Source organism: Mytilus californianus, unplaced genomic scaffold, assembly GCF_021869535.1.
Source record: "Mytilus californianus isolate M0D057914Y unplaced genomic scaffold, xbMytCali1.0.p SCAF_3, whole genome shotgun sequence".
Taxonomy (NCBI): Eukaryota; Metazoa; Mollusca; class Bivalvia; order Mytilida; family Mytilidae; genus Mytilus; species Mytilus californianus.
The window spans coordinates 105949618-105976121 of NW_026262679.1; the positions used below are offsets into that span (position 1 = coordinate 105949618).

The window sequence follows — 26504 nt, forward strand, 5'->3', positions numbered from 1 at the left end:
TATTAAATCCACAGGCACTTGTTCCTATCAATGGGAAGGTCGACTATATATAATATACATTGATAATCGACCTCCCATTAGCTCTCATTGCGATGTAACCGTTTTGCGCTGATGCGTCGTAAAGCAAACACTAACTCAATCAATAAATCAACGGGTTCGTCCAGATATAGTCTGCCATCCCCTATGGAAGACACTGGAATTTCCAGACAAATCTTTGTTCTCAAACACTGTGGGAGATTCTGGATTTCCAGATTTTTCTAGTTTCAAGAAAAAAAAACTATGATTAGAAAATTTTGCAAACTGAATGATTTGAAAAATTGATAGAAACAAGTTCGGAGTCAGTTCCTGTGATTCAATCTTTCTATATCCTTCTCTTTTATTATTCTTCTTAGTCAAAATCTGGTGAGGCACTTGCCTATTTGCCTCAATGGGGCTGTTATTCCATAATGCGGCTGCCAATAATTGTTGAATTTGCTTTGCTGGTCTTATTTCCGCAAATAAGTTCATGAGAGGCCCGCTTTTGATCCGGAATTTCCGGTTATCATTTCACTTCCTGTTTTCACTACGCATTATGTTGATATTTATAACACTTCTTATTGATGTCTAGACAATTATGAACGCTTCTATGAATCACAGATGAAGAAAAGGATGTTTAGCAAGTTTTCCAATATCCTGCATCAAGCAGTTGAGGCTGTGAGTTTAATGAGTCGTTGTAAACATTGACCAAATTAACCCTACCGTAAACTGATCAGGTTACGTTGCTGAAAAATTCAGTTCTGCGGATGGCCAACGTTTAGATGATGAACATTGTGTATCAGCATTGAGACCCAAAATTTTTAATTTAGGGGTTTGGATTAGAACTGGTTTTTGTCTCGCCTGCAACATAGGTATTACCTATCCGGCAGCAGCGGCGTAACTATGTTTGGTATGTGACGGGATTGCTTCCCTTGGAAATTTAGTAGATACTTAGCCAGCCGTAAGCGGTTGAGCTAAGGAAGTACTTCTTTAGCTCAGTCGGTTAGCACGCTGCCTTTTAACACAGAGGTCCCGGGTTCGAGTCCCGGTGGAGACATGCGATTTTGCAAGTAGAATCATGCTCTCCGGTTACAGGTATATGCAGGGACAGTCTATACTAACGGGACTCGTCTCTATTGATTTTAATAAATAACTAAGCCTCCCGTGTAAAGCTATCACCCAACAATAAACTTAGTTTCGTATCTCTGATATACGAAGCTAGTAGTTATTTGAGTATTTCAAAGTACATTGTAATTTAATAATTGTTAATACAAATGTATAAAATCAAAGATCATAAAGAATGTTAAATTATTAAACTGAGACATATCCTTTTGAAGAACACTGCAGTCGTACAAAGGGTGTTACATATCGAACAAGATGGCAGCCACTCGAAATTTGGCCACAGGCCACAATTAAATTCCCCTATTAGTTCTTTATAACATTTTGTTTCATTAAAAAAATTGCACCATGCATTTTTGTCAAATCTTATGTGTGTGTAATGTATAGAACTAGTCCAAAAATATATCCAAAATTCAGAAAGATTGAACCAATCACTCTTACAAATTTAGCCAATACACATCCATACCCCTATCAGTCAGGGGACTTATTGAAATAAGTGATTTTTAAATCACTTATTTAAGTAGCAAATTCGAAGTTTTGTCACAAATTGTGATTTTGTAGTTTTACCAAAATTTTAAAAACATAGGTTTAGATAATATCTTTTCATTAGTAAAATTGAAAAAAAATGAACTTTTTGCTTCTTTTAAGCAGCAAGCTAAAGGTTTATGCCTTTGATGCAATCATTTAGCTGAAAATTCTATTTTAGTTGAAAAAATGCTATAAAAATGGCTTTACATAATGAACTGATACTTTCTTAACAGATTTTTCCCAGCAGTGGGAGTATTTTTCCTGTAAAATTCGAGGTTTCATCTTATAGATTATGTAATAAAAATATACTGTTCGCGATCAAAATTTCACTGTTCGGGGGGTGTTGAAATTAGTGGGGATTATTAAAATAATGATACTTAAAGCAGTGATTTTTTTGCAAGGAAATTGAGGTATGATACATAAACAAGTGATTTTTATACGACCGCAAAAAAATTTTGTGGTCGTATATTGGTATGACGTTGGCGTCGTCGTCGTCTGGCGTCGTCGTCGTCCGGCGTCGTCGTCCGAATACATATTGGTTTTCGCACTCTAACTTTAGTTTAAGTGAATGGATCTTTTTGAAATTTGACCATAAGGTTAAATACCACAAAAGGAAGGTTGGGATTGATTTTGGGTTATGGTACCAACAGTTAAGGAATTAGGGGCCAAAAAGGGGCCAAAAATGAGCATTTTCTAGTTTCCAGACAATAACTGTGGAACGGTGTATGGATCTCTCTGAAATTATACTACAAGTTTCCATACCACAAAGGGATGGTTAGGATTTGCTTTGGGGGGTTATGGCTCAAACCGTTTAGGAATTAGGGGCAAATAAGGGGGAAAAACAAGGTTGTCCTGGTTAATGGACAAATACTTTAGTACAAAACATAATTTAAAGCAGTGTAAGGGAGATAAATCAAATACATCATTGAAATTATCTCCCTTACACTGCTTTTAAATTATGTATAAAGTAATGGTTAATGAACAATAAAGATAATCTAAAACAGTGTAAGGGAGGTAATCCAAATACAACGTTTTGGTTACTTCCCTTACACTGCTTTTAAATTATGTTTAAAGAAATGCATATTTATAAAGGAAGACCAGTAAAAATATCTGCAAATGTTTTCATCTTTTTTTTTTACAAAAAAATCCATATGAAAGATTTGACACTATATTTTTATTAATTCTATTATAAAATAGATTAAGTTAGCACTATGGTAAATTTAAATGGGTAATTATGGTTGCCAACTCCATTGGAAATTTGAATTGAGATTATGACCATATCTTGAGGGAAAGAATTTTTTTGGGGGAAAAAGGGGGGGGGGGGGGGGGATAAAAAGAAATTGTGGGGGGCCAATTTTTTCTCATTTCAGATTTCAGAAATTAAAAAGAATTATTCTTCAAATATTATTTTTTTTTCAAATTTCAAATATTGAAAAATTTCAAGAAGTAATCTTTAATTGCACAGTATGGCGCATTAGATTTGTAAAATCTTTGATCACATTTATTTATTTGTTATGCCGAATCTAACAGTGTATTTAGATTTTTAATTTTGGGTCCAGTTTTCAAATTGGTCTACATTAATGTCCAAAGGGTCCAAAATTAAACTTTGTTTGATTTTAGCAAAAATTGAATATATGAGGTTCTTTGATATGCTGAATCTAAACATGTATTTAGATTTTTGATTTTTGGCCCAGTTTTCAAGTTGGTCCAAATTGGGGTCCAAAATTAAACTTTGTTTGATTTCAACAAAAATTGAATATATGGGGTTCTTTGATATGCTGAATCTAACCATGTATTTAGATTTTTTATTTGTGGACCCCGTTATCTAATTGGTTCATATTGAGGTCAAAAGGGTCCAAAATTAAACTTTGTTTGATTTCATCTAAAATTGAATTATTGGGGTTCTTTGATGTTCCAAATCTAACCGTGTATTTAGGTTTTTAATTTTGGGTCCTGTTTTTTAAATTGGTCTACATTGAGGTCCAAAGGGTCCAAAATTAAACTTAGTTTGATTTTGACAAAAATTGAATTCTTGGGGTTCTTTGATTTGCTGAATCTAAACATGTGTTTAGATTTTTGATTATGGGCCCAGTTTTCAAGTTGGTCCAAGATAGGGTCCAGTATTTAAACTTTGTTTGATTTCAACAAAAATTGAATATATGGGGTTCTTTGATATGCTGAATCTAAACATGTATTTAGATTTTTGATTATGGGCCCAGTTTTCAAGTTGGTCCAAATTGGGGTCCAAAATTAAACTTTGTTTGATTTCAACAAAAATTGAATATATGAGGTTCTTTGATATGCTGAATCTAACCATGTATTTTGATTTTTTATTTGTAGGCCCCGCTATCAAATTGGTTCATATTGAGGTCAAAAGGGTCCAAAATTAAACTTTGTTTGATTTCATCGAAAATTGAATTATTGGGGTTCTTTGATATGCCAAATCTAACCGTATTTTTAATTTGGGTCCCGTTTTTTAAATTGGTCTTCATTGAGGTCCAAAGGGTCCAAAATTAAACTTAGTTTGATTTTAACAAAAATTGAATTCTTGGGGTTCTTTGATATGCTGAATCTAAACATGTGTTTAGATTTTTGATTATGGGCCCAGTTTTCAAGTTGGTCCAAGTTGGGGTCCAAAATTAAACTTTTTTTGATTTCAACAAAAATTGAATATATGGGGTTCTTTGATATGCTGAATCTAACCATGAATTTAGATTTTTTATTTGTGGGCCCCGCTATCAAATTGCTTCATATTGAGGTCAAAAGGGTCCAAAATTAAACTTTGTTTGATTTCATCAAAAATTGAATTATTGGGGTTCTTTGATATTCGAAATCTAACCGTGTATTTAGATTTTTAATTTTAAGTCCCGTTTTCTAAATTGGTCTACATTAAGGTCCAAAGGGTCCAAAATTAAACTTAGTTTGATTTTAGCAAAAATTGAATTCTTGGGGTTCTTTGATATGCTGAATCTAAACATGTGTTTAGATTTTTGATTATGGGCCCAGTTTTCAAGTTTGTCCAAGTTGGGGTTCAAAATTAAACTTTGTTTGATTTTAACAAAAATTGAATATATGGGGTTCTTTGATATGCTGAATCTAACCATGTATTTTGATTTTGGACATTGGACCATAATAGGTAAATTAAAAAAATTCAAGTTCTTAGACCACATTCTTTCTGTGTCAGAAACCTATGCTGTGTCAAATATTTAATAACAATCCAAATTCAGAGCTGTATCAAGCTTGAATGTTGTGTCCATACTTGCCCCAACTGTTCAGGGTTCGACCTCTGCGGTCGTATCAAGCTGCGCCCCAGCGAAGCATTTTATTATGTCATTATCCTAGATTTAGTACAAGGTCATCACCTGACATGACCCGGTCATCCTATCAACACAGATGTTGGTTCTGATAATTTTAGTAACATAATTACTCCCTGGATCATTAGTACTCTATATTTAAAGCTACAATAAAATTAAATCACTTAGTCTAGTGATTAATTTGTACTACTTAAATAGGTGATTATTAAAGAAAGACAACTCTTACTTCCAACCTTTGTGGACATAATGTTACTTGAATCAGTGATTTAGAAAATCACTTATTTAAGTAAGTCCCCTGACTGCCTATGGACAAGTCAAGAGATGTTCCGAAAACTGTAAATATCACCTTTTTGCACCTGGCCTAATCACTCTTTCCATATCAAAATCAGTTAAAATACATGTACAACATCCAAAAGTTTATTTCACCTCTCTACTTTTATTTCCACCCAAAAAAAACTAAGAAATGAGTGACTCAGAGTGAGGAAGGGAAAGAAAAAAAATTAAGAAAAAATACACTCTAATTAAAAGGAACTATATTCGTGGACAACGAAAAGCGGGATCATTAATTGTGGTCTTGGGCCAATTAGGGGTCTAAAACTTGACCAATTCTAATAAAACTTGGCATGATTTAAGCTTAGTGTATTTTGAAACAGTTTACAAAGTTTCAAAGACATATGATACCAATTATAAAAAATGTGGCATTTTTTATATCAGAACTTTGGGAGCTGAATTGTGGTGTTGAATTAGAACAATTTCAACTATCAAATTTGGGCTTTCTAAAAACCAAAAAATACCAAAACTTGCACTTTTTAATGTCACTATGTATAAGTTATCACCAATTAAAAGCAACAGATAGCATACTTCATGTATCAGACTTATAAAAAAGGGCCAGAAGTTGATTTTATATGAGCATGTGCCAAAAAAATAGAGGTTTTCAAATGAAGTGAGGCCTTACATGTATATGAAATGTAATATTTTTCACTTACCACAATTTTCTGAAGTTGTTAAGTTATAAGAAAACCTTTTACATGTTATAAATGTACTTTTAATGGAAATATAAGTTTCAAATATCATAACACATGTGGATAAAATGGTCTTCTGTAATGTCAAGCTTAAAAAAACAGGTTGTCAATTTAGGCCGTTCCCCACATTTGCATATTAAAAAGCATCTAATAATATGGGAGATGGAGATATGCTTCTTTTTGCTCAAATCTTTGCTTAGATATGATAAAACATGGAACCTGGATGTAACAAGACTGTCACTTCCAACTATAAGTGTAGACCGTATTGTCTGATGCAAAGTTATTTACTGTACTTTTCAAAACCAGCATGAAATTTCAGCTTCTAAAGGCCAATATTTTAACCACTAGCTATCAGACAAAAGAAAATAAAGGTAGTCTGTGAAACAGACAAGGCCAAACAACCAGTAATAAGTGCTTTTGATACAGATTCAGTGAAATCTACTAAAAGGAATTCAACTTGTATGTGCATAGAACCTCATTTTTTAGCTCACCTGGCCCGAAGGGCCAAGTGAGCTTTTCTCATCACTTGGCGTCCGTCGTCCGGCGTCGTCCATCGTCGTCCGTCGTCGGCGTAAACTTTTTACATTTTGAACTTCTTCTAGAGAACCACTGAATGGAATGAAACCAAACATGGCATGAATGTTTCTTATGAGGTGCTGACCAAGTGTTGTTACTTTGTAGCCGATCCATCATCCAAGATGGCCGCCAGCGGGGAACTTAGTTTAACATAGGACCCTATGGGAAATGCATACAAATGACTTCTTTTAGAGAACCACTGAATGGAATGAAACCAAACATGGCATGAATGTTCCTTATGAGGTGCTGACCATGTGTTGTTACTTTGTAGCCGATCCATCATCCAAGATGGCCGCCAGCGGGGAACTTAGTTTAACATAGGACCCTATGGGAAATACATACAAATGTCTTCTTTTAGAGAACCACTGAATGGAATGAAACCAAACATGGCATGAATGTTCCTTATGAGGTGCTGACCAAGTGTTGTTACTTTGTAGCCGATCCATCATCCAAGATAGCCGCTAGTGGGGGACTTAGTTTAACATAGGACCCTATGGGAAATACATAAAAATGTCTTCTTTTAGAGAACCAATAAATGGAATGGAACCAAACATGGCATGAATGTTCCTTATGAGATGCTGACCAAATGTTGTTACTTTGCAGTCGGTCCATCATCCAAGATGGCCCCCAGCGGGGGACTTAGTTTAACATAGGACCCTATGGGAAATACATACATTGTACAAATGTCTTCTTTTAGAGAACCACTGAATGGAATGAAACCAAACATGGCATGAATGTTCCTTATGAGGTGCTGACCAAATGTTGTTACTTTGCAGTCGGTCCATCATCCAAGATGGCTGACAGCAGGGGACTTAGTTTAACATAGGACCCTATGGGAAATACATACAAATGTCTTCTATTAGAAAACCACTGAATGGAATGAAACAAAACATGGCATGAATGTTCCTTATAAGGTGCTGACCAAGTGTTGTTACTTTGCAGCCGATCCATCATCCAAGATGGCCGCCAGTGGGTGACTTAAGTTTAACATAGGACCCTATGGGAAATACATAAAAATGTCTTCTTTTAGAGAACCACTGAATGGAATGGAACCAAACATGGCATGAATGTTCCTTATGAGGTGTTGACCAAGTGTTGTTTCTTTGTAGCCGATCCATCATCCAAGATGGCCGCCAGCGGGGGACTTAGTTTAACATAGGACCCTATGTGAAATACATACAAATGTCTTCTTTTAGAGAACCACTGAATGGAATGAAACTAAACATGGCATGAATGTTCCTTATGAGGTGCTGACCAAGTGTTGTTACTTTGCAGTATGTCCATCATCCAAGATGGCTGACAGCAGGGGACTTAGTTTAACCTAGGACCCTATGGGAAATACATACAAATGTCTTCTTTTAGAAAACCACTGAATGGAATGGAACCAAACATGGCATGAATGTTCCTTATGAGGTGCTGACCAAGTGTTGTTACTTTGCAGCTGATCCATCATCCAAGATGGCCGCTAGAGGGGGGGGGGCTTAGTTGAACATAGGACCCTATGGGAAATACATACAAATGTCTTCTTTTAGAGTACCACTGAATGGAATGAAACCAAACATGGCATGAATGTTCCTTATGAGGTGCTGACCATGTGTTGCTACTTTGTTGCTGATTTACTGTTCAAGATGGCCACCAGGATATTTTATTAAATAACGGGACCAATATTAATCCAAATTTGGCCTCAATCATTATTATTTGGGTATCTGTTATGATTTTTATCTATCTTTACATGATTTCTAAAACCAAAGTAGAGTCAGGTGAGCGACACAGGCTCTTGAGAGCCTCTTGTTTATTTACTTGCTTCATACTGACCGTTAGACTAAGACCATTAAAGCAGCACATTTTGCACTCTTATTCTGATTTTATCTACTTTTTTTTGTGTTCAGTGTTCAAAAATGAGTTAAACATCTACATTAGATACCACAAACACAAATAGAAAACCAGAAAAATCTGTCAGAGAGAAAATAAGCATGCTACTTTTGTAAAAATATTGAAACAACTGAAAAAGTTCAATTTTGGGCATGTAGGCCGATATGTCACTTTTTTACAAAATTTCTATCAAATAAAAGTGGAAATCATTTATTCTCAAGTAGTTTGACAAATTAATACCAATAGATCATTCAGGGAAGGTGTCAAAGTACAAATTCAATATTTCCTGAATTCACCTCTTAGGCCACAGACCACAATTAAATTCCCCTATTAGTTCTTTATAACGTTTTGTTTCATTAAAAAAATTGCACCATGCATTTTTGTCAAATCTTTTGTGTGTGTAATGTTTAGTACTAGTCCAAAAATATATCCAAAATTCAGAAAGATTGAACCAATCACTCTTACAAATTTAGCCAATACACATCCATACCCCTATGGACAAGTCAAGAGATGTTCCGAAAACTGTAAATATCACCTGTTTGCACCTGGCCTAATCACTCCTTCCATATCAAAATCAGTTAAAATACATTATCCAAAAGTTTATTTCCCCTCTCTACTTTTATTTCCACCCAAAAAAAAACTAAGAAATGAGTGAGGAAGGGAAAGAAAAAAAATTAAGAAAAAATACACTCTAATTAAAAGGAACTATATTCTTGGACAACGAAAAGCAGGATCATTAATTGTGGTCTTGGGCCATTTACTAACCAAATACCTCAAGGTTCAAAGATCTAAATTTAAAAAACTATCCGTGAAATCTTTTCAAAAACAGCATTTTGCAATGACAAAATGTATAAAATTTCATAAAAATGTTACTTCATCATGTTCATTAAACTTGAACATTTAGTTAACAAGAACACTTCGTAAATGTAAAATGATTTGCTATGAAGTCAAGTGACATCAGCAACGGCACAGTTCTGTCTGCAAAATTGTATAGACATTGTTATAAGTGACCAGTCCCGTTAGTATAGACTGTCCCTGGTATATGGGTTCCTTGCAACGCCTACATGTCTGTCAGACAGGGTTCACCTGACCTCGACCTCATTTCATGGATCAGTGATCATTCTTAAAGTTACATGATTAGGTCATTTCTCAGATACTATAAGCAGTAAGTCAACTACATGAATATGTGGTGTATGGAATGATTGTAAGGGGTGGGTCCTACTAAAAAGCGCCCGGGGAAAAGAAAAAGCGCTCGGGGAAGAAAAAAAGCGCCCAGGGAAAAGAAAGCGCCCAGGGAAGAAAAAAAGCGCCTGGGGAAAAGAAAAGACTCATGGGGAAAATATATAGATATTATATTGCCATGAGACAACTTTGTGTCGATGAAATAAGTTATGCACATTGATTTTTATACGACCGCAAACAAATTTTGTGGTCGTATATTGGTATGACGTTGGCATCGTCATCGTCGTCGTCCGAAGACACATTGGTTTTCGCACTCTAACTTGAGTTTAAGTGAATGGATCTCTATGAAATTTTACCATAAGGTTCAATACCACAAAAGGAAGGTTAGGATTGATTTTGGGGGTTATGGTACCAACAGTTAAGGAATTAGGGGCCAAAAATAAGTATTTTTGTAACTTCCAGACATAACTTGTGTGTTAGTGTATGGATCTCTCTGACATTGTACCACAAGGTTCCATATCACAAAGGGAATGCTGGGATTGATTTTGGGGGTAATTATCTCAAAATTTTAGGAATTAGGGGCCAAAAAAGGGGCAAAAAACAAGCATTTTTCTAGTTTCATGACAATAACTTGTGTGTAAGTGTATGGATCTTTATGAAATTGTACTACAGGGTTCCATATATATCACAAAGGGAGAGCTTGAATTGAGTTTTGGGGTAGTTGCCAAAAACGTTTAGGTATAAGGGGCCAAAAATAAGCATTTTTCTAGTTTCCAGACAATAACTTGTGTTCAATTGTATGGATCTCTCTGAAATTGTACTGCAAGGTACCATACCACAAATGGAAGGCTGGGATTGATTTTGGGGGTAATTGCCTCAAAATTTTAGGAATTAGGGGCCAAAAAGGGACAAAAAACAAGCATTTTTCTAGTTTCAGGACAATAACTTGTGTGTAAGTGTATGGATCTTTATGAAATTGTACTACAAGGTTCCATATCACAAAGGGAAAGCTGGGTTTGAGTTTGGGGGTAATTGCCCTTAACGTTTAGGAATTTGGGGCCAAAAAGGGGCAAAAAACAAGCATTTTTCTAGTTTCCAGACAATAACTTGTGTTCAAGTGTTAGATCTCTCTGAAATTGTACTGCAAGGTACCATACCACAAATGGAAGGCTGGGATTGAGTTTGGGGTTGATGAATCATAAGGGGGTTCAAAAAATTTGGGGGAGGGATTTTTTTTTTCCTTTTTTTCCTTTTTTTTTTCTTTAAAATTTTCCATTTTAAATTGGTCATTTCTGATTTATATATAAAAGCAAATAATAATGATATGGTTTGAATAGGTAAATTAAAAAATTTTAAGTTCTTAGACCACATTCATTCTGTGTCAGAAACCTATGCTGTGTCAAATATTTAACCACAATCCAAATTCAGTGCTGTATCAAGCTTGAATGTTGTGTCCATACTTGCCCCAACTGTTCAGGGTTCGACCTCTGCGGTCGTATCAAGCTGCGCCCATTGGGGAGCATTTTATTTTTTTTAATTTTAGACAAGTATTTTGCAAATTCAGATAATAGGCATTTGTAATAAAGCACAAAAACAAGTATGAATGTTTCAATTTTAACAATTATATATGAATACTATTTCGAAAGACAGACAATAATGGATCACAGTTTATGCTGAAGATTTATAAAATGTTAGACATCAAAAGACATGTTTTTCAAAAACAATATCAAAATGAAAAATTCAAAAACAACTTAAATTTCACAGATAAATATTAATTTTATAAAATTAAAAGAGTTACACATTATTTAAGAAAGATAAAATTCGTTGATAGTTTTAAAATAATATTCATGGATTCGAATGAATTGTTCTTCCAGTTAATTGGGGCAAAATCTTTTTGTGTTGGTTCCCAGACATAGCTCTTTAGAGATGATGTATTACTGCAAAAATAACGTTGAAACGCGGGAACACTGTGCTCATACTTCGCTTCCAACTCCATTACCTTTAGGTCAAACTCAACATCATCTTGAGAAGAGAGGAGACCATCTACCCTAAAAATATTGTTGAGCACAGTGTTGTTATTTGGGTCTTTTTCTCCAATGACTTCCCGCAAATGTCTCTTAAAATTTTCCTCAATGTGACGTGTGCAAAGAATTTGCTGGGAATCTGGAAAGCACTTGTGTATTGCTTTCATCAAAGCCTTTTCCTCGTCCGAGCCAAAAAAAAAGGCTTTTGCCACTAATCTGTATTCCAGGAATATCGTCCAAAAAGCACTGGAGGTGGCTAAAAAATCGGTGGTAAGTGTGGAAGCTACCGTCCCAGTGGAGGTAGCATGGCCCAAGCATGATTGGCACTGGAGTGTTTGAAACCTTTCTTATTAAGTTATGGTTTTTTTTTAAATAACGACATATACGTTTTGATCGAGGACAATATTGTTCATGATTCTTCTTTATACTCTTGTTTAAATTTACTTACTTACTTATATACAATTTTGAAATCTAAAATGTAAAAGTGCAACAACACTATCTACACACTTTAGATGTAGCATCGTACATATCCCCATTTATATTAACAGTGCTCCAGCTAGAAATCAAAAGGGGCAGAGTGCCAGTGGAGGGCAGGGCACTTTTTTATGAAAGGAAAAGGCACTGTTCATTTCTTTTGTCTACGTTTCTGTGTGTATCACGAGTTCACATTCTTTTTTTTTACTGTATTTGTTGTTAATAAAGATGCATAAGTTGTTGTTTTGATTATTTATTCTATAGAATTTGCATTAGAAAATGTAATTCATACGACATGTTCATAAAACATGTCAATACACATTCATACATCACATCACTATAAACCAATAGAGGCAAATTAACTTACTATTCTCCCCCCCCCCCCCCCCCTCCCCTTTTCCAAAAAAAAAACAACATAAACTAAACATCTCATAGTTTAGCATACATGTGACAGAGTTGTCTTATTTCAAAATTTTCAGCTAGAGTTTGGCCCTCTAAACTTTTTTTCAATGTTTGTGTTAAGGAATGATTTAGGAAAGCTTCATCAAGTTGATGTTATGATAGTTTGACTTCAAACTACCCATTGATGTAAGATTGCAGCTTAACATCATTATATCAATTGTAATTACAAATTTCTTAATTGACAATGTATAGAACATGGATTGCTAAAAGTATGATTATCAAAAATAAATTGCAATATATTTTTTTTGGTATGTTCAAAGACAGTTAATATCCTTAACGTAACATTCTTATATAATTTTGTATTCAATTGGTTATTTATTCCTATTTTTATTACTAGATAATATTTTAGGAGCACAAATTTGTAATAAGCTAAAACAGGGGAAGTAACTCCAAAATTAATTTTCAACATGTATATTCCCCTGGTTTACTGTTTGCTTGTCGCTCACAAGTTGGGATGGACGGGGTTTCTGTGAAGGCATAGTTGTATTTTGATGACTTAAATTCTATTCTAAAGTCTTGAAAGTCTTCATTTATACACTCTTCTTGGAGATCGAAAATGCCGACCCAAGCTAAAAACACCCGCTGACACATTCATCAAATTTATGACAAAAAGGTACATTGTCTTAATTAAATTACCTAGTTATTAACACCTTTGAAGTCTTATCCACTGTAAATGATTGTAATGACATGATTAACCTGGGGGCAATCACCTGGTGTCATATATGTAATTTAACTTTGTGATAAGAAATCGATGAAACAAAAGGCAATTTTACCAAAACGGCACAAGGGTTTTTTTGGGGAAAAGGCGTCAGGGCAGAAGGGCGCGGAGGGAGGCACCCAGGGCGCGGCTGAGGGCACCCAGGGCGCTGCGCCCTTCTATTGCTAACGAGACCACTGTATTAAGGACAAAACAAGCAATGATTTTTTTTTTTTTATTCAGGAAAACATTTATTGTTATAGAATATTATTATTTTATTCTCCCAGGCGCTTTTTTTTCTTCCCCAGGCGCTCTTTTTTCTTCCCCAGGCGCTCTTTTTTCTTCCCCAGGCGCTTTTTCTTTTCCCGGGCGCTTTTTAGTAGGACCATAAGGGGTATATGTCAGTCTGGCAGGTTTCATCTGACCTTGACCTCATTTTCCTGGTTAGTTGGTCAATTTTAGGTTTTTGTGTTTTGGTTGGTTTTCCAAATACATTTTTACTAATAGCAATAGGTCAACTATGTTTGGTGTATGGGACAATTATAAGGTGTACATGTCTGTCTGACAGGTATTATCTGTCCTTGACCTCATTTTCATGGTTCATTGGTCAATGATAAGTTTTCGTAATTTTGTCAGTTTATCAGATAGATACTACATGTATAAGCAACAGGTCAATTATATTTGGTGTATGGAATGATTGTAAGGTGTACATGTCTGTCTGGCCTGGTTCATCTGACCATGACCTCATTATCATAGAACATTAATAATGTTAAGTTTATGTGATACTTGTAATAAAACCTTCATGTTACAGACTTTCAACATAAATTCAATGATAAGTAAGACAGGCGAGACATTTCAGTGTGTGCACTCTTTTCTAAAGTTGTTGTCTATCAAATCAACCACGTAATTACATACATATATGCTTATCCTTTTTGTGATTCTGTGTCTGGAGCGCTTTTCTGATTTGCCCATTCAGTAAATAACTTCTACTGGAGAAATAATATTTATCCATCACTTTACCTTAAAATTTTATCATCAGGTTAGCATGGTTAGGGAGTTTGACAACATCCTGCCATGATTTGAATTGTTATCAGAATATTTTAACTGACATTATTAAAACAAACAATTAAATACACATTGGTTAAGATCAGGGTTGGCAAAAAACCTAGGTTTTAATGAAATTGTCCAGCCAGTGGGAAATGCTGGGAAACCCAGGTTTAAATTGGTTTTACCTGGTTATATGAAATACTGACCTGAATTTTTAATAGCGTTCAGTGATATATAAAAAATGCAATACTTGGAAGATATGTATGACATTTCAGTTCATTTATTTGAGACTCTTATTAATATACATGTAAAGTGTACAAGTCTGAAAAAGTATTGGTCTAAGAAATATATGGATGTAGACAAATGGGAAAAGTTTCCCCAAAAGCATAAGTTAAATAAGTTTATACTTAACAATCTTTCTAAAATACTTATTCAATTGCATACATGTACCTGCCAACTTTTGAAAATTCCCATGGGGGTTTTAATGCGCAACATGATTTTCAAAGATAACAAGGTCATATAAATACGGCTTCAAAGAGGTTAAATTATTGACGTGCAAGTGAGTAATACAAACATGTACATAAGCAATGTTTTTGAGCTTATCTTGACAAATTTGGGCCAAACTGACTGTAAAGAAATATTATTTCAAAATTCCACTTTTATTAATACTTGTATCAAAACGAATCATATTTTATATTTTTGTCTAAATTGTAGTCCCTTTAAGAGTATTAAACAATTAATTATATGTAACATAATATATTAAGGAAAATTACTATTTATTAACAATATTTCTTTGTTGTTTGAAATTGTTTTCACAATTTCAGAATACTAATGTGTTTACCATTAATTAAAAAGCACATGTACCCGCTCATTTAAAACTTTGCAGACCCTGGTTTAAGATGACGGGAATCAAAAGTATTTAAGTACAATTTCTAGCTAATATATAATACGCCCATGAATTTTAAGCAATATTTAGTGACATTTAGTTGTAAAATAATTGATAACTTTTATAATTAAAGTAAACGTGCTGATTTGAAAAATTTACAATCATAATACTAAACATTGCTAAATCTACTTACCATTTAGAATTGAGAATAATGCAGTTTATTAGCCAAAGGTATAACAATTAAAGAAAAATATTTGCATGAAGCTATAGAGTATGCATATTCATGTATGGATAGTTTCAAATATGACTATTTAGATTTTAAATCAAGGACAGGATTAGGGCTTTCTTAAACTTGCTCTATTTAGGATTATTTAATCATCATGATCATCGAAAACCTTGAAGTATAATTAAGTGTCTTTGTCCAAATGTGTTCTCGTAATCTGTATATTATCTATTTCAGTTAACGCCTCAACTGACTTTGCAGGAAGAATTTATGTATCATTGGAAATCTGTAACAGAATTCTTTATGGATAGCAAAGGTGATTTTATAAAAAGGAGTAAATGTGCAAAAGGTTTTATATTTGAGGAAACAAGAAATCACCAAAATACAGTACACCAGACCACATCAACAACCAAAATCTGGATCCTGAAAAAATTACAAATGACAACAAACTTTAAAGGGTTCAGATAGCCTGACTTTGTACAAGTAAACAATATGTTGTGGTTTAATTTGACAAGTTTTACATGTAGATGTGCACAAAGCTTTCCCTTTGTCTATCTAGGCTTGTTGTTAAAGTCATGAAAGTAAATACTCAATAGAAAAAAACCTGCACAGTGGTTCTCCCTAGAACCTTATGGAACCATGTTGCTTCATTTTTATCATCGGCTTCAACATTTAGGATCAGTCTGTGGTTATATTTTTTTTAGACATCAAAATTTTGTCAAATCTAAATGGAATTTAACGAAATTTGGACAGAAGACTTTTTTATGACCAAAAGAGTATTCACAGCAAAATATTTAAAAAAAAGTTCTTCAATTGTTTTGTATTTAACTGATAAAAGAACATATGTAAACTTGCAGCATTGTTCCAGTAATATTCAATTAACAAAAAGCTACTTTTATTTATGAGCTCATACTTATTTTATTGTGAAAAATGTGTGTGCTTGTAGGTTTTGCAATCTAATCATGCTAATACTAAAAATACTTATCATAAATCAGTGTTATATTTTCAATTTTTGAGGATTTTAACATTATAATTTTATTCATGAGAACTTGTACCCCATGAACATTTTAAATAATATGTATACTTTCCCTTTAGCAATGTACACAACTTTTTGTTGATGAACATAAAATATTGTGTTCATATATATTAATTAGCAATATATGTTTTTAAAATACAATTTTTCTCTTGTGTTTTTAATATTCATAAAATATTTACCACTCAATTTGAACTATTTGTTTCTAAGGTGACAGAATAAATGTAGAACAGACTAGTCTTTCTTCTCACTTGGACCAGATGATTGTTTTATTACAAGAGGAAGAGTCTAGTGTAGAAAGAGGGGGCACAGGACCTTGTATGGAGTACCTTTTACAGCATAAGTTGTTAGAAACATTATATTCTCTTGGAAGAACTGATGTAAGTTATGGTGTTAAACAATTCTTGAATAATTATCTAATCTTAGGAAGCTGCATGTAATATATATGCATATTCTTTTTTTTTTTGTGTGATGGATTACATATTTAAGTTGACTGTAATGTAGAAGTTGACACTTTTTTATTTGAGCTTAATTTGTTTAACATTAATGCATTGACTGCATGTTCTAGTTATTATTTTCATGAGTAAAGTTTAAGATGGATGTCAGGTTGACCCTTTTCTTGTTTGAAAAAGTTACAACTTGGTCATGTTTATAGATAAAGAATCAAAACAATTGAACATTGAAATTAATGTAATTTTTTGTTGTAAAAAGCTTTTACAAAAGTTGAATAGATTTTTTTGCATTGAAAATTATTTAGTTCCCTCCCAAACAAAAAATGCATAGGACAGAGGGGATCTATGCCCTCTATTTGGGCTACCTAGGACATCGAACTGTACAACATACAGGTGTTGTAGGCGCCCAAATGAATCACTACCAGTGTAGGGTTTAAAAAATTGAAAAACAACAAATTAGGTTTTGGGTTTTATATGAAATCACACATATGTGTGTGTTGCTTATTAAAGTAATTGAACTTTGAAGAGTTTATACCAATGTAGCATTTGAATTTTTTGTAGCATCCTCCAGGAATGAAACAGCTTGTACTGTCTTTCTTCACTAAATTATTATCCAGACTGAAGCAACCATTGCTACCAAACATTAGTGTTCACAGAGCTGTTCATGTAAGTAATAATGATTATGATACTAAAAAAAGGATGGGGAAGTTAAAATTCTATAATAAAAAGAGACACAACACCAAAGTGAACAAAAGAAAAAAGACAAAAACAGAAGTCCACAAACATCACACAAGGAAAACGATTAAAACTCCCAAGGTAATCTGATCTATGATTTCCTCTTTATTAAAGTAGCATTGGGGTTTATGTTGGATTTCCAAATGAAAAACATATCAAAATGTTATTGTTTGGGGCCTTGTCTGCAGGTACCCTAATACAACATATTATCATTGAGGTATGGAATATGTCTTGCAACATAATAATATTTGAGTCTTTGAAGATTTATTTTACATGAATGTTGCTTAAGATTAGATATCATTCATGTGAGATAATATCTTTTACAATGCAATTTTATTTTGTTACAATAAGATTCTTACATAACATATATTGATTAGTCACTTTTATTTGTAAATATGAGAGTATACATGTATTCAGTTCAAATTAGCAATGAGATTATGAGAGTACCTTTGGTATATATATGTGCCCCTTATACCTTATTTTTATTACATAGATTTTAACGCATCCAGTTATTCCAGTAGCAATATTTCTTTTTTAACCTGATATATTCATTATCTCGTTATTCTAATGAGAATACTTTTTTAGCCTGATTTATTCATGATTATTTTTTTTACAGAGATTGATTAAGTCCTGTGGTGAAGTAAAAGCTGGTCCATCTGAGACGGAAGAAATCCAGTTTTTATGTACTGTGTGTGCAATCGTTAAAACAGATCCATATCTAGTCAATTTTTTTATAGAGGTAAATATTAGGGAAGATGTCTGTGTGCTTGTCATAAATGCAGTAATGACTGCAATTAATTCCTATAATTCTTACAAAATCCCTCATAAATTATGAATATTTTATAAGCAACCTATATTTGGAGATATCACTGATAGTTTCTCTAGAAATAAATCTTTTGCATGTTTTTTGTTGTTGTATATTTTCTATTTTATCCCAAAACATTTTTATATACAGATAAGATTGATTATGTCATATTATGTTTAGGAGCAAAAAGTTCACAAATGGTCCATATTGGCCCTAGAATTCAGTGAAATTTAATTTAAGTAATAAAAATAAAACTTTGATGACAATATGTAAAAATGTATGACAAATACAAATTCAGCAAGCTCTGATGCATTAGTACAATTATAATTGTGCACTCTAATAAAGAAAATCTTAATTTGACAAAAATTCTGCCTAAATTTTATAAGTTTATGCTTCAAACAACATTGGCCACATACAAGAATCCCCATCATTTTTTGTAAGGATGTGTATCTGACCCATATACATCTTTTTAAACAATTTGATTTTGGTCGAACATTGATTTTCAGAAGGAGATAGACCATACAAATGCATAGAATTTGTTAATTTGGCTAAAACTAGTAATATGTCATCACTGATAAAACAAACAGCAGACAACTAAAGTGTCATGTTGATATAAATATGAAAAAGAATACACACTACCAAATGAAAATAAGAAGATGTGGTATGATTGCCATTGAAACAACTATCCGTCATAGACCAAATGAAGAAGATGTAAGTACCTGTAAGTCACCATACCGCTTTCAACAATCGGTGAAAACAGTATAGTTAGATTTAAAAATTTTCGACCCTGAGTCATGAGCATTCAACCAGTCAACTTTTATCGTGACTTGTTATATGCATAAAACTTACAGATTTAGAATTAACAATACTCTGCTAGATTAAGACTAAAACCTGAAAAGCAGGCTTTTGTTGAAGTGAATACTTTGCTAAATTAAGACTAAAACCTGAAAAGCAGGCTTTTGTTGAAGTGAATACTCTGCTAAATTAAGACTAAAACCTGAAAAGCAGGTTTTTGTTGAAGTGAATACTCTGCTAAATTAAGACTAAAACCTGAAAAGCAGGCGTTTGTTGAAGTGTATCATGATTACTCTATAGTTTCTTTTTATAATTTGATTGATTGTTTATTGTAGGTGCCAAAAGACAAACCAAGTACAGATTCTAGTGATCCAGTGCCAAAAAGTGATTTTAGTTTAGTTCAATCATTACTTGCCTTATCTAACAGTGCTGTGAGTTAAAAATAATATTAGATAATACAGGCAAACCTCAATAATTAGAAGAGACCCAATATATGTGGTCAACTTAGTCAAGGTTCTTGTCATGAGAGATCTTGAGTAACTGTTAAATGTTCAAAGCTTTTTTCATATTCATATCTAATTCTGTCTATTATATACTTAAGGAAACACTTTGTCACAGATGTAAGTATTCAATTTTGTCCTTAGACCCTAAAAGGGTATCAATTCAGTTTATTTTGTTTTTAATTACATGTGTACTTATATTTACTTATTATAATGGTGTTTTATTAGGGCCCCGCCGAATGGCGGACGCCCTTTAGTGATCAGTCTGTCCGTCCGTCTGCTGTCCGTCCGTCCGTCCTTAACAAATTGTGTCCGCTCTATATCTAGAGAACCGTTATGATTTCAAAGTTTATACTTGACATGTATATTAACTAACACCAGAGGGTGTGTCATAATTTTTGTACAACTTCCTAGGTCAAAGGTCAAGGTCAAAAACTTTGGTTTCAGTGGACAACCCCATGTCCAATGATAAAGATACAAATTTTTTAACACACATTATTCACAGCGGGACCACAGAGATGGCTCCCATCTCAATGATATCTAGTTAGTTCTGTAAAACCATTATTTGTCTTTGGTAAAATGTATTCATCAAATGCAATTATCTGCTTGATCAATCATCTAAAAATTGTCAGAGATTCAAAGGCATCATAAAACATCCCAAAAATATTAGAAATTGTGGTTAAACAGCAACAGTATAATTTAAACTATAAAGTTTGCTTTTGGAAATACAGAAATATAATTAAAAAAATTTCCACTAAGATAATTAAGAATGCTTGCTATTTAATTATAGGATAGTCGAGTAGCTGTGAAATCGTGTGAAGGTTTGATGTTATGTGCCAGTCTTCCAGAACAAAATGCTGCTGTTACCATGGTGAATGACACAGAATTTTGTACACAACTCAGTCAGCGTTTGATAGAATCTTACCTCAAACTTCCATCAAATGTCCATCCAAGTGAATTAGACATGGTGGAAGCAAAATGGGGGTATGTAATTTTAATGCATTTATGTAAATAAATAGTTACAGGAACACAATTCTAGTATTTCACTTTTTCTATGCTGGCACTAAATTCTGGTATAGGCCAACATGGATAGTAAATCCATGAATTGTATGGGTTAATTGCATGATTTCAAGAAAGCGATAGGTCGAAATAAACATTAAAATAATATTTTGTTTTGTCCTGCCTATGATAGTAGAGGGGCATTATGTTTTCTGGTCTGTTCCTGTGTGTGTCCATTATACTGTCCGGTAACAGGTTTTAGTTTTTAGTTGAGGTGGTTTTCATGAAGTTCTGGTAACATTAACTTGAAACTTTAAACACATGTTCATTGTTATAGTTAAATTTTTTAAATTATATGACAATTAACAATTTTGACCCTGATTCCATGCTTCACTGAACGTGGACATAGGATAGTGCAAGCAGGGTATGGTGTCTTTTTGACACATATTCTAGTTTAGATGAAAATACTTATCAATTCATTTGAAGTTGATGAAAACCTTTGTTTTACAGGTTAGACATTATTACAGAAAGTGAAGACCAACAATCATTTTTAGGGAAACGCCATCTGATATCCTTCCTCTCATGGCTAGATTATTGTGATCAACTGATTGGTGTAGCTAATCCCTACGTAGCCAAAGCTTTGTCAAAATCAATACGAGAGACATTCCTAGATGTTATTATGGAACCATCACTGCTACAGACCTCAGAAACTGGAGCTGTTCTAGCAACTGCCTACCTTACAAGATGTCTGCGGACAGTATGTTCACACCCCTTATTGGCAGGTATGCATTTAAAACTGCCTTCTTATACTTTGCATGTTTTTATTGGGGGTGAATGTTGTAGAAAAGTTGTTTACGGGAAGATTGTTATTTTGAATGTGTCTTTCACTTGTCATCATTGACGTTGGACTGTTTCACAAAGCTCTCCTAAAATTTATGTGTGTTGAAGTGTATACTCTGGATACATTTATTGAAGTGGGTACCAATTTTTGTTGATCAATGAAAAATGAATTTGTGTGATACTTTATTTTGTGGTTTTGTTAAATTCTGCATACAAGTCTGTATAGAATTTGGTTCAACTACACCCTTTTTTAATTTGTTACAAAAGTTGTGTAGATATAAATGTTATGAGTTTGTTATGGAAAATTGACAAGAACATTCCAAATCATTTCTTTTTAGTAAGAATTATGCTTTTATCATTTATAATCTATTATGTATCATAAAACAAGAAAACTCCCTGGAAATTTATTTTGATAAAAAAAAAATATATACTTTTACATTTGAAAATGTTCAAAAGCAATGTTTCACCTGTGTGCTGTCAAGTATTTAAATTAAGATAAAATTGAGAAAGAATGGAAACAGGGAATGCGTCAAAGAGACAACAACCCCTGACCAAAGAGCAGAAAACAGCCCGAGGGCACCAGTGGGTCTTCAACACATGGGTCTTTGATGCATTGATATTGATAGCTAATTTTATTTGTAGAGTTTTGTAAATTTATTTTGGGAGATGACATGCTTCCAGAAGTAGAAGGAACTGATAAATGGAGAGTAAGAAGGCGTTTGATAGACAGATGTGATCATCTTTCAGAAGAGGTTAGCTTTTAAGAATATTTTTTTTTTGTATTTAAAAAGCTTCAAAGTGTCTTAACACATACTCTGTTTTGAAAGCAAGTTATAAAACCAAATTAAATTTAAATGCTTTTTATATGATTTGTAGTCATATCTTATGTTACGGGTGTCTATCTTAATCAGATTTTCCTTTCACAATAGCATTACTAATTTAGTTGACTTATTAATGTTTCAAAACAATATCACTTTGCACATAACAAAGACTTGAATAACAAAATTTTTAAAACGAAGTTATTATTTTATTTTTTCATATTTTGTCCAGTTCTGATCTGTAGTATTTTTTTCATTAAATTTTCTATGAGGAATGTGCCAGCAGATTTGAGGTAGTGTTTATGATTATCATAGATGCAAGAGAACCAAACTACACTAGCAAATTGTTTTAATTTTCAACACAGGCTACATTGTGATAAAAGTCAAATTATTATAGTTCTGAATATTATTTCTGAAAAAAAATAACAAAGTTTTGTTTTAATGTAAAATCATATTCAGGTGTAATTTACATTTTTTTTTAAATATTATCAAGGAACCATTTATATTATGTAATGATTGCCAGAACGATTTTTTATAAGAAAAAAATCATTGAAGAAAGTCAATTTAATAATTTGTTGTATATTTCAGTTAAGTTTAGCCAGTCTGAAGTTATTTGATATGCTGTTACAAAAAGACAATGAATTTATTATTTATAACCTGGTGCTGAGGAATCTGATTGGTCGAGATTATTACACAGAAGACACTGTCATGGTCAAGGTTGAGGATTCCAGAACTAAAGAAGAAATAGAATCTCAGTCTTCAGGTATGTTTAATAAAGGGAGGGAATTCTTCAAGACAATTTACATATTTATTCTCATTGGTGGCCTCCTTGTAGTGTGTTTGCATGGAGTTGAGAAACAAGGTATTAGTCCCTGACAATGTCAAATAAAAAACAGTTATTTGCTACTTTTTAACAAAAATTTAGTTAAACATTTAGTCATAATCAAAGGCTGATCAGTTCTTAGTGACCTATTGAGGTATCATATCTTCCTGAAATCAAAGGCTGATCAGCTCTTAGTGACCCATTGAGGTATCATATCTTCCTGATAACACTCTGTTTTACTTTCTGTTCTGGTAATTATTCAGCCTTCAAATTTTTTGAAGTTGTGTATTAATCAAACAAAACCAAAGGATTCCAAAAGGTCTTTAAAACAGAAAATAGAACAGGGTATTTTTAGATCCTTGTAAGCAAAGCTTGGACATAGGATCTGTACTAATCAGATTAGGCAAAATATGAAGTAAACATAATTTAAACTATGTGTAAAATAAATACACTTTGAACAATTGCAATCTTATCAAAATTAATGATACGCATTTGTAAAGTATTGTAGAACGTCATCATTAATACTGGTTAACTGGTTAATCCATTGAAAGATTATCTGATTAGGCAGTTAAGGATGTACACCTCTGAGGAGCCAAAAATTTCTAGAATTAAACTTTTTTTCTTAACCTGATTTTGGGGTTTCTATGACTGTAAAAAAATAATTGGTGAAGAAAAAATCATATGGTGGTGCACTTCTTTTTTTGTTACGGCCCTTTGAAAGTACCCAATTTTGACGATTTTCCCATTTTTCATCAATTTTTACCTGTTTTTGGGCCATTTTCGTGAAACAAATCACAGTTCCACAATTAAACTTTTTTTCATACTTTCAATAAAGATGAAGTGGACCAATCGGAATAAATTTAACTTAAAAAAACTATAGGTAGGTGTTAATATAAGAAAGTTTTATCATATTTTGATGCTTTTTTTTTTTTAAATTTACCATGCTGTCAATTTTGTAAATTTGTGATTTTTCTCTGTTTAAGGAACAAAATGCATATTATTTCAACTTCTTTGTTATAAATGATTGAAAAAATACATATCTAAGAAATTTGAAAAGAAAAAAGTGATACGGGATGTACATGTTTCTGGTAAATCATTTCTTGTACCCCTCACCCATTTTCTCACAATTTTGGCTAAAAAGACTGACTTGATTGGTAATAAAATTTGAAAAATTGATTACTCAAAAACTATTCATTGTAAATACACAATTTTTTCACAGAATTAAGTTTGATTATAACATTTTTTAAATTCATTGATATTTTCCACTTGTATCACATGTTTTGGAAATAATTCCAGAACGAGATTTCAATGAGACTGAAATGAAAGAAGAATACATCCTGAAGTAAAAATGTCCTATTTGACAACATTAGTAATTAGTTTTTGTCTTAAGATTTCTTTTTTACAATATTTATCTTTTTACATTTTTAGATTCAACATCAGAAAAGTCCACTCCACTTTCATCAACATCTTCCAGTCCTGTGCCTTCCACTAGTAGGAACAGGATAGAGGTGCATAAAATTGTTAATAGGTAAGTTTGATTTATATTATGTTTTTGAATACTGTTTTCAGTTGTGATTAATGCTGATGAGGAGACAAGATCGTGTAATAAACTAATGGAATAATGAAGTATGGTGAATACCGTTTTCAGTTGTGATTAATGCTGATGAGGAGACAAGATCGTGTAACCAACTAATGGAATAATGAAGTATGCTGAATACCATTTTCGGTTGTGATTAATGCTGATGAGGAGACAAGATCGTGTAAACAACTAATGGAATATTTACAGACCAAATATTTCCCCAGACAAAAGCTTCCTAAATAAAAGTCCCCCTCTCCCTAGGACAAAAGCTCCTGTAGTTATAATTACATATCATCCTTTCACTTATGCAATATATAGACTAGATATGAATTTAACAAATTTATTAATAAAGCATTGTGTATTAAGGCACATTACAAGTAGTTTAGTTTTGTATCAACACATCAAAGTATGTGTCTTCATTTTTATTTGGAAATTAAAAAATAACTAGACAAAGAAATACAAATATTAGAACATGAAATATCTACATCATGAAATATCTAAAATACTGTGATTATAAATGGGGAGCTTTTGTCCTTTTCCCAGAACTTTGCAAATTCTGTTGTTCAGTTGTGGAATTTAGTTTTAAAATGAAGGGGTTGGGGTTCTTTTATTATTTTCTCAAAGAAAATGGCTAATATGGTCTGAATGAAAATGCTGTCAAAAAGAAAAGTTAAATTAAATGCCTCTTGCTACCAGCAAATTTTAGGAAAAAGAGAATGAATAGATGCTATTTTCATTGAAATATTGAATGGCAATCAATATTTTCATCATTTGTTACTTTGTAGCATTTAAACATTTAAAAGAAATATTTCGTTTTACTTGTTAAGAAAATGAGGACTTTGATATAATGCTGTGGTCAGTTTTTATACGACCGCAAAAAAATTTTTGTGGTCGTATATTGGTATGACGTTGGCGTCGTCCTGCGTCGTCCGAAGACACATTGGTTTTCGCACTCTAACTTTAGTTTAAGTGAATGGATCTTTATGAAATTTTACCACAAGGTTCAATACCACAAAAGGAAGGTTGGGATTGATTTTGGGGGTTATGGTAATAACAGTAAAGGAATTAGGGGCCAAAAAGGGGCCAAAAATAAGCATTTTTGTAACTTCCAGACATAACTTGTGTGTAAGTGTATGGATCTCTCTGACATTGTACCACAAGGTTCCATATCACTAAAGGAATGCTGGGATTGATTTTGGGGGTAATTGCCTCCAAATTTTAGGAATTAGGGGCCAAAAAAGGGGCAAAAAACAAGCATTTTTCTAGTTTCATGACAATAACTTGTGTGTAAGTGTATGGATCTTTCTGAAATTGTACTACAAGGTTCCATATCACAAAGGGAAAGCTGGGTTTGAGTTTGGGGGTAATTGCCCTAAACGTTTAGGAATTTGGGGCCAAAAAGGGGCCAAAAAACACATTTTTTTCTAGTTTCCAGACAATAACTTGTGTTCAAGTGTATGGATCTCTCTGAAATTGTACTGCAAGGTACCATACCACAAAGGGAAGGCTGGGATTGAGTTTGGGGGTGATGAATCATAATGGGGGTTCAAAAAATTTTGGGGGGGGATTTATTTTTTTTTCCTTTTTTTTCTTTTTTTCCTTTTTTGTTTCTTTTAAAATTTTCCATTTTAAGTTGGTTATTTCTGATTTATATTTAAAATCAAATAATAATGATATGGTAGGA

The 26504-nt window shown here is 32.9% G+C and overlaps 1 protein-coding gene across 2 annotated transcripts in view; it reads left to right on the top strand.

Annotated features, from left to right (window-relative positions):
* Positions 1–540: 540 nt before the first annotated feature.
* LOC127735679 (FHF complex subunit HOOK interacting protein 2A-like) overlaps positions 541–26504 on the top strand; it is a 36181-nt gene continuing 10217 nt past the window's right edge. For both annotated transcript variants that reach the window (XM_052245936.1, XM_052245937.1), the window contains exons 1-11: positions 541–693; positions 15679–15757; positions 16685–16854; positions 17488–17592; positions 18278–18400; positions 19597–19692; positions 20552–20745; positions 21271–21542; positions 22243–22352; positions 23007–23181; positions 24670–24769. In XM_052245936.1, coding sequence (XP_052101896.1) covers positions 637–693; positions 15679–15757; positions 16685–16854; positions 17488–17592; positions 18278–18400; positions 19597–19692; positions 20552–20745; positions 21271–21542; positions 22243–22352; positions 23007–23181; positions 24670–24769 — 1481 coding nt within the window. In that variant the 5' untranslated portion in view covers positions 541–636. The remainder of the gene's footprint in view (positions 694–15678; positions 15758–16684; positions 16855–17487; positions 17593–18277; positions 18401–19596; positions 19693–20551; positions 20746–21270; positions 21543–22242; positions 22353–23006; positions 23182–24669; positions 24770–26504) is intronic.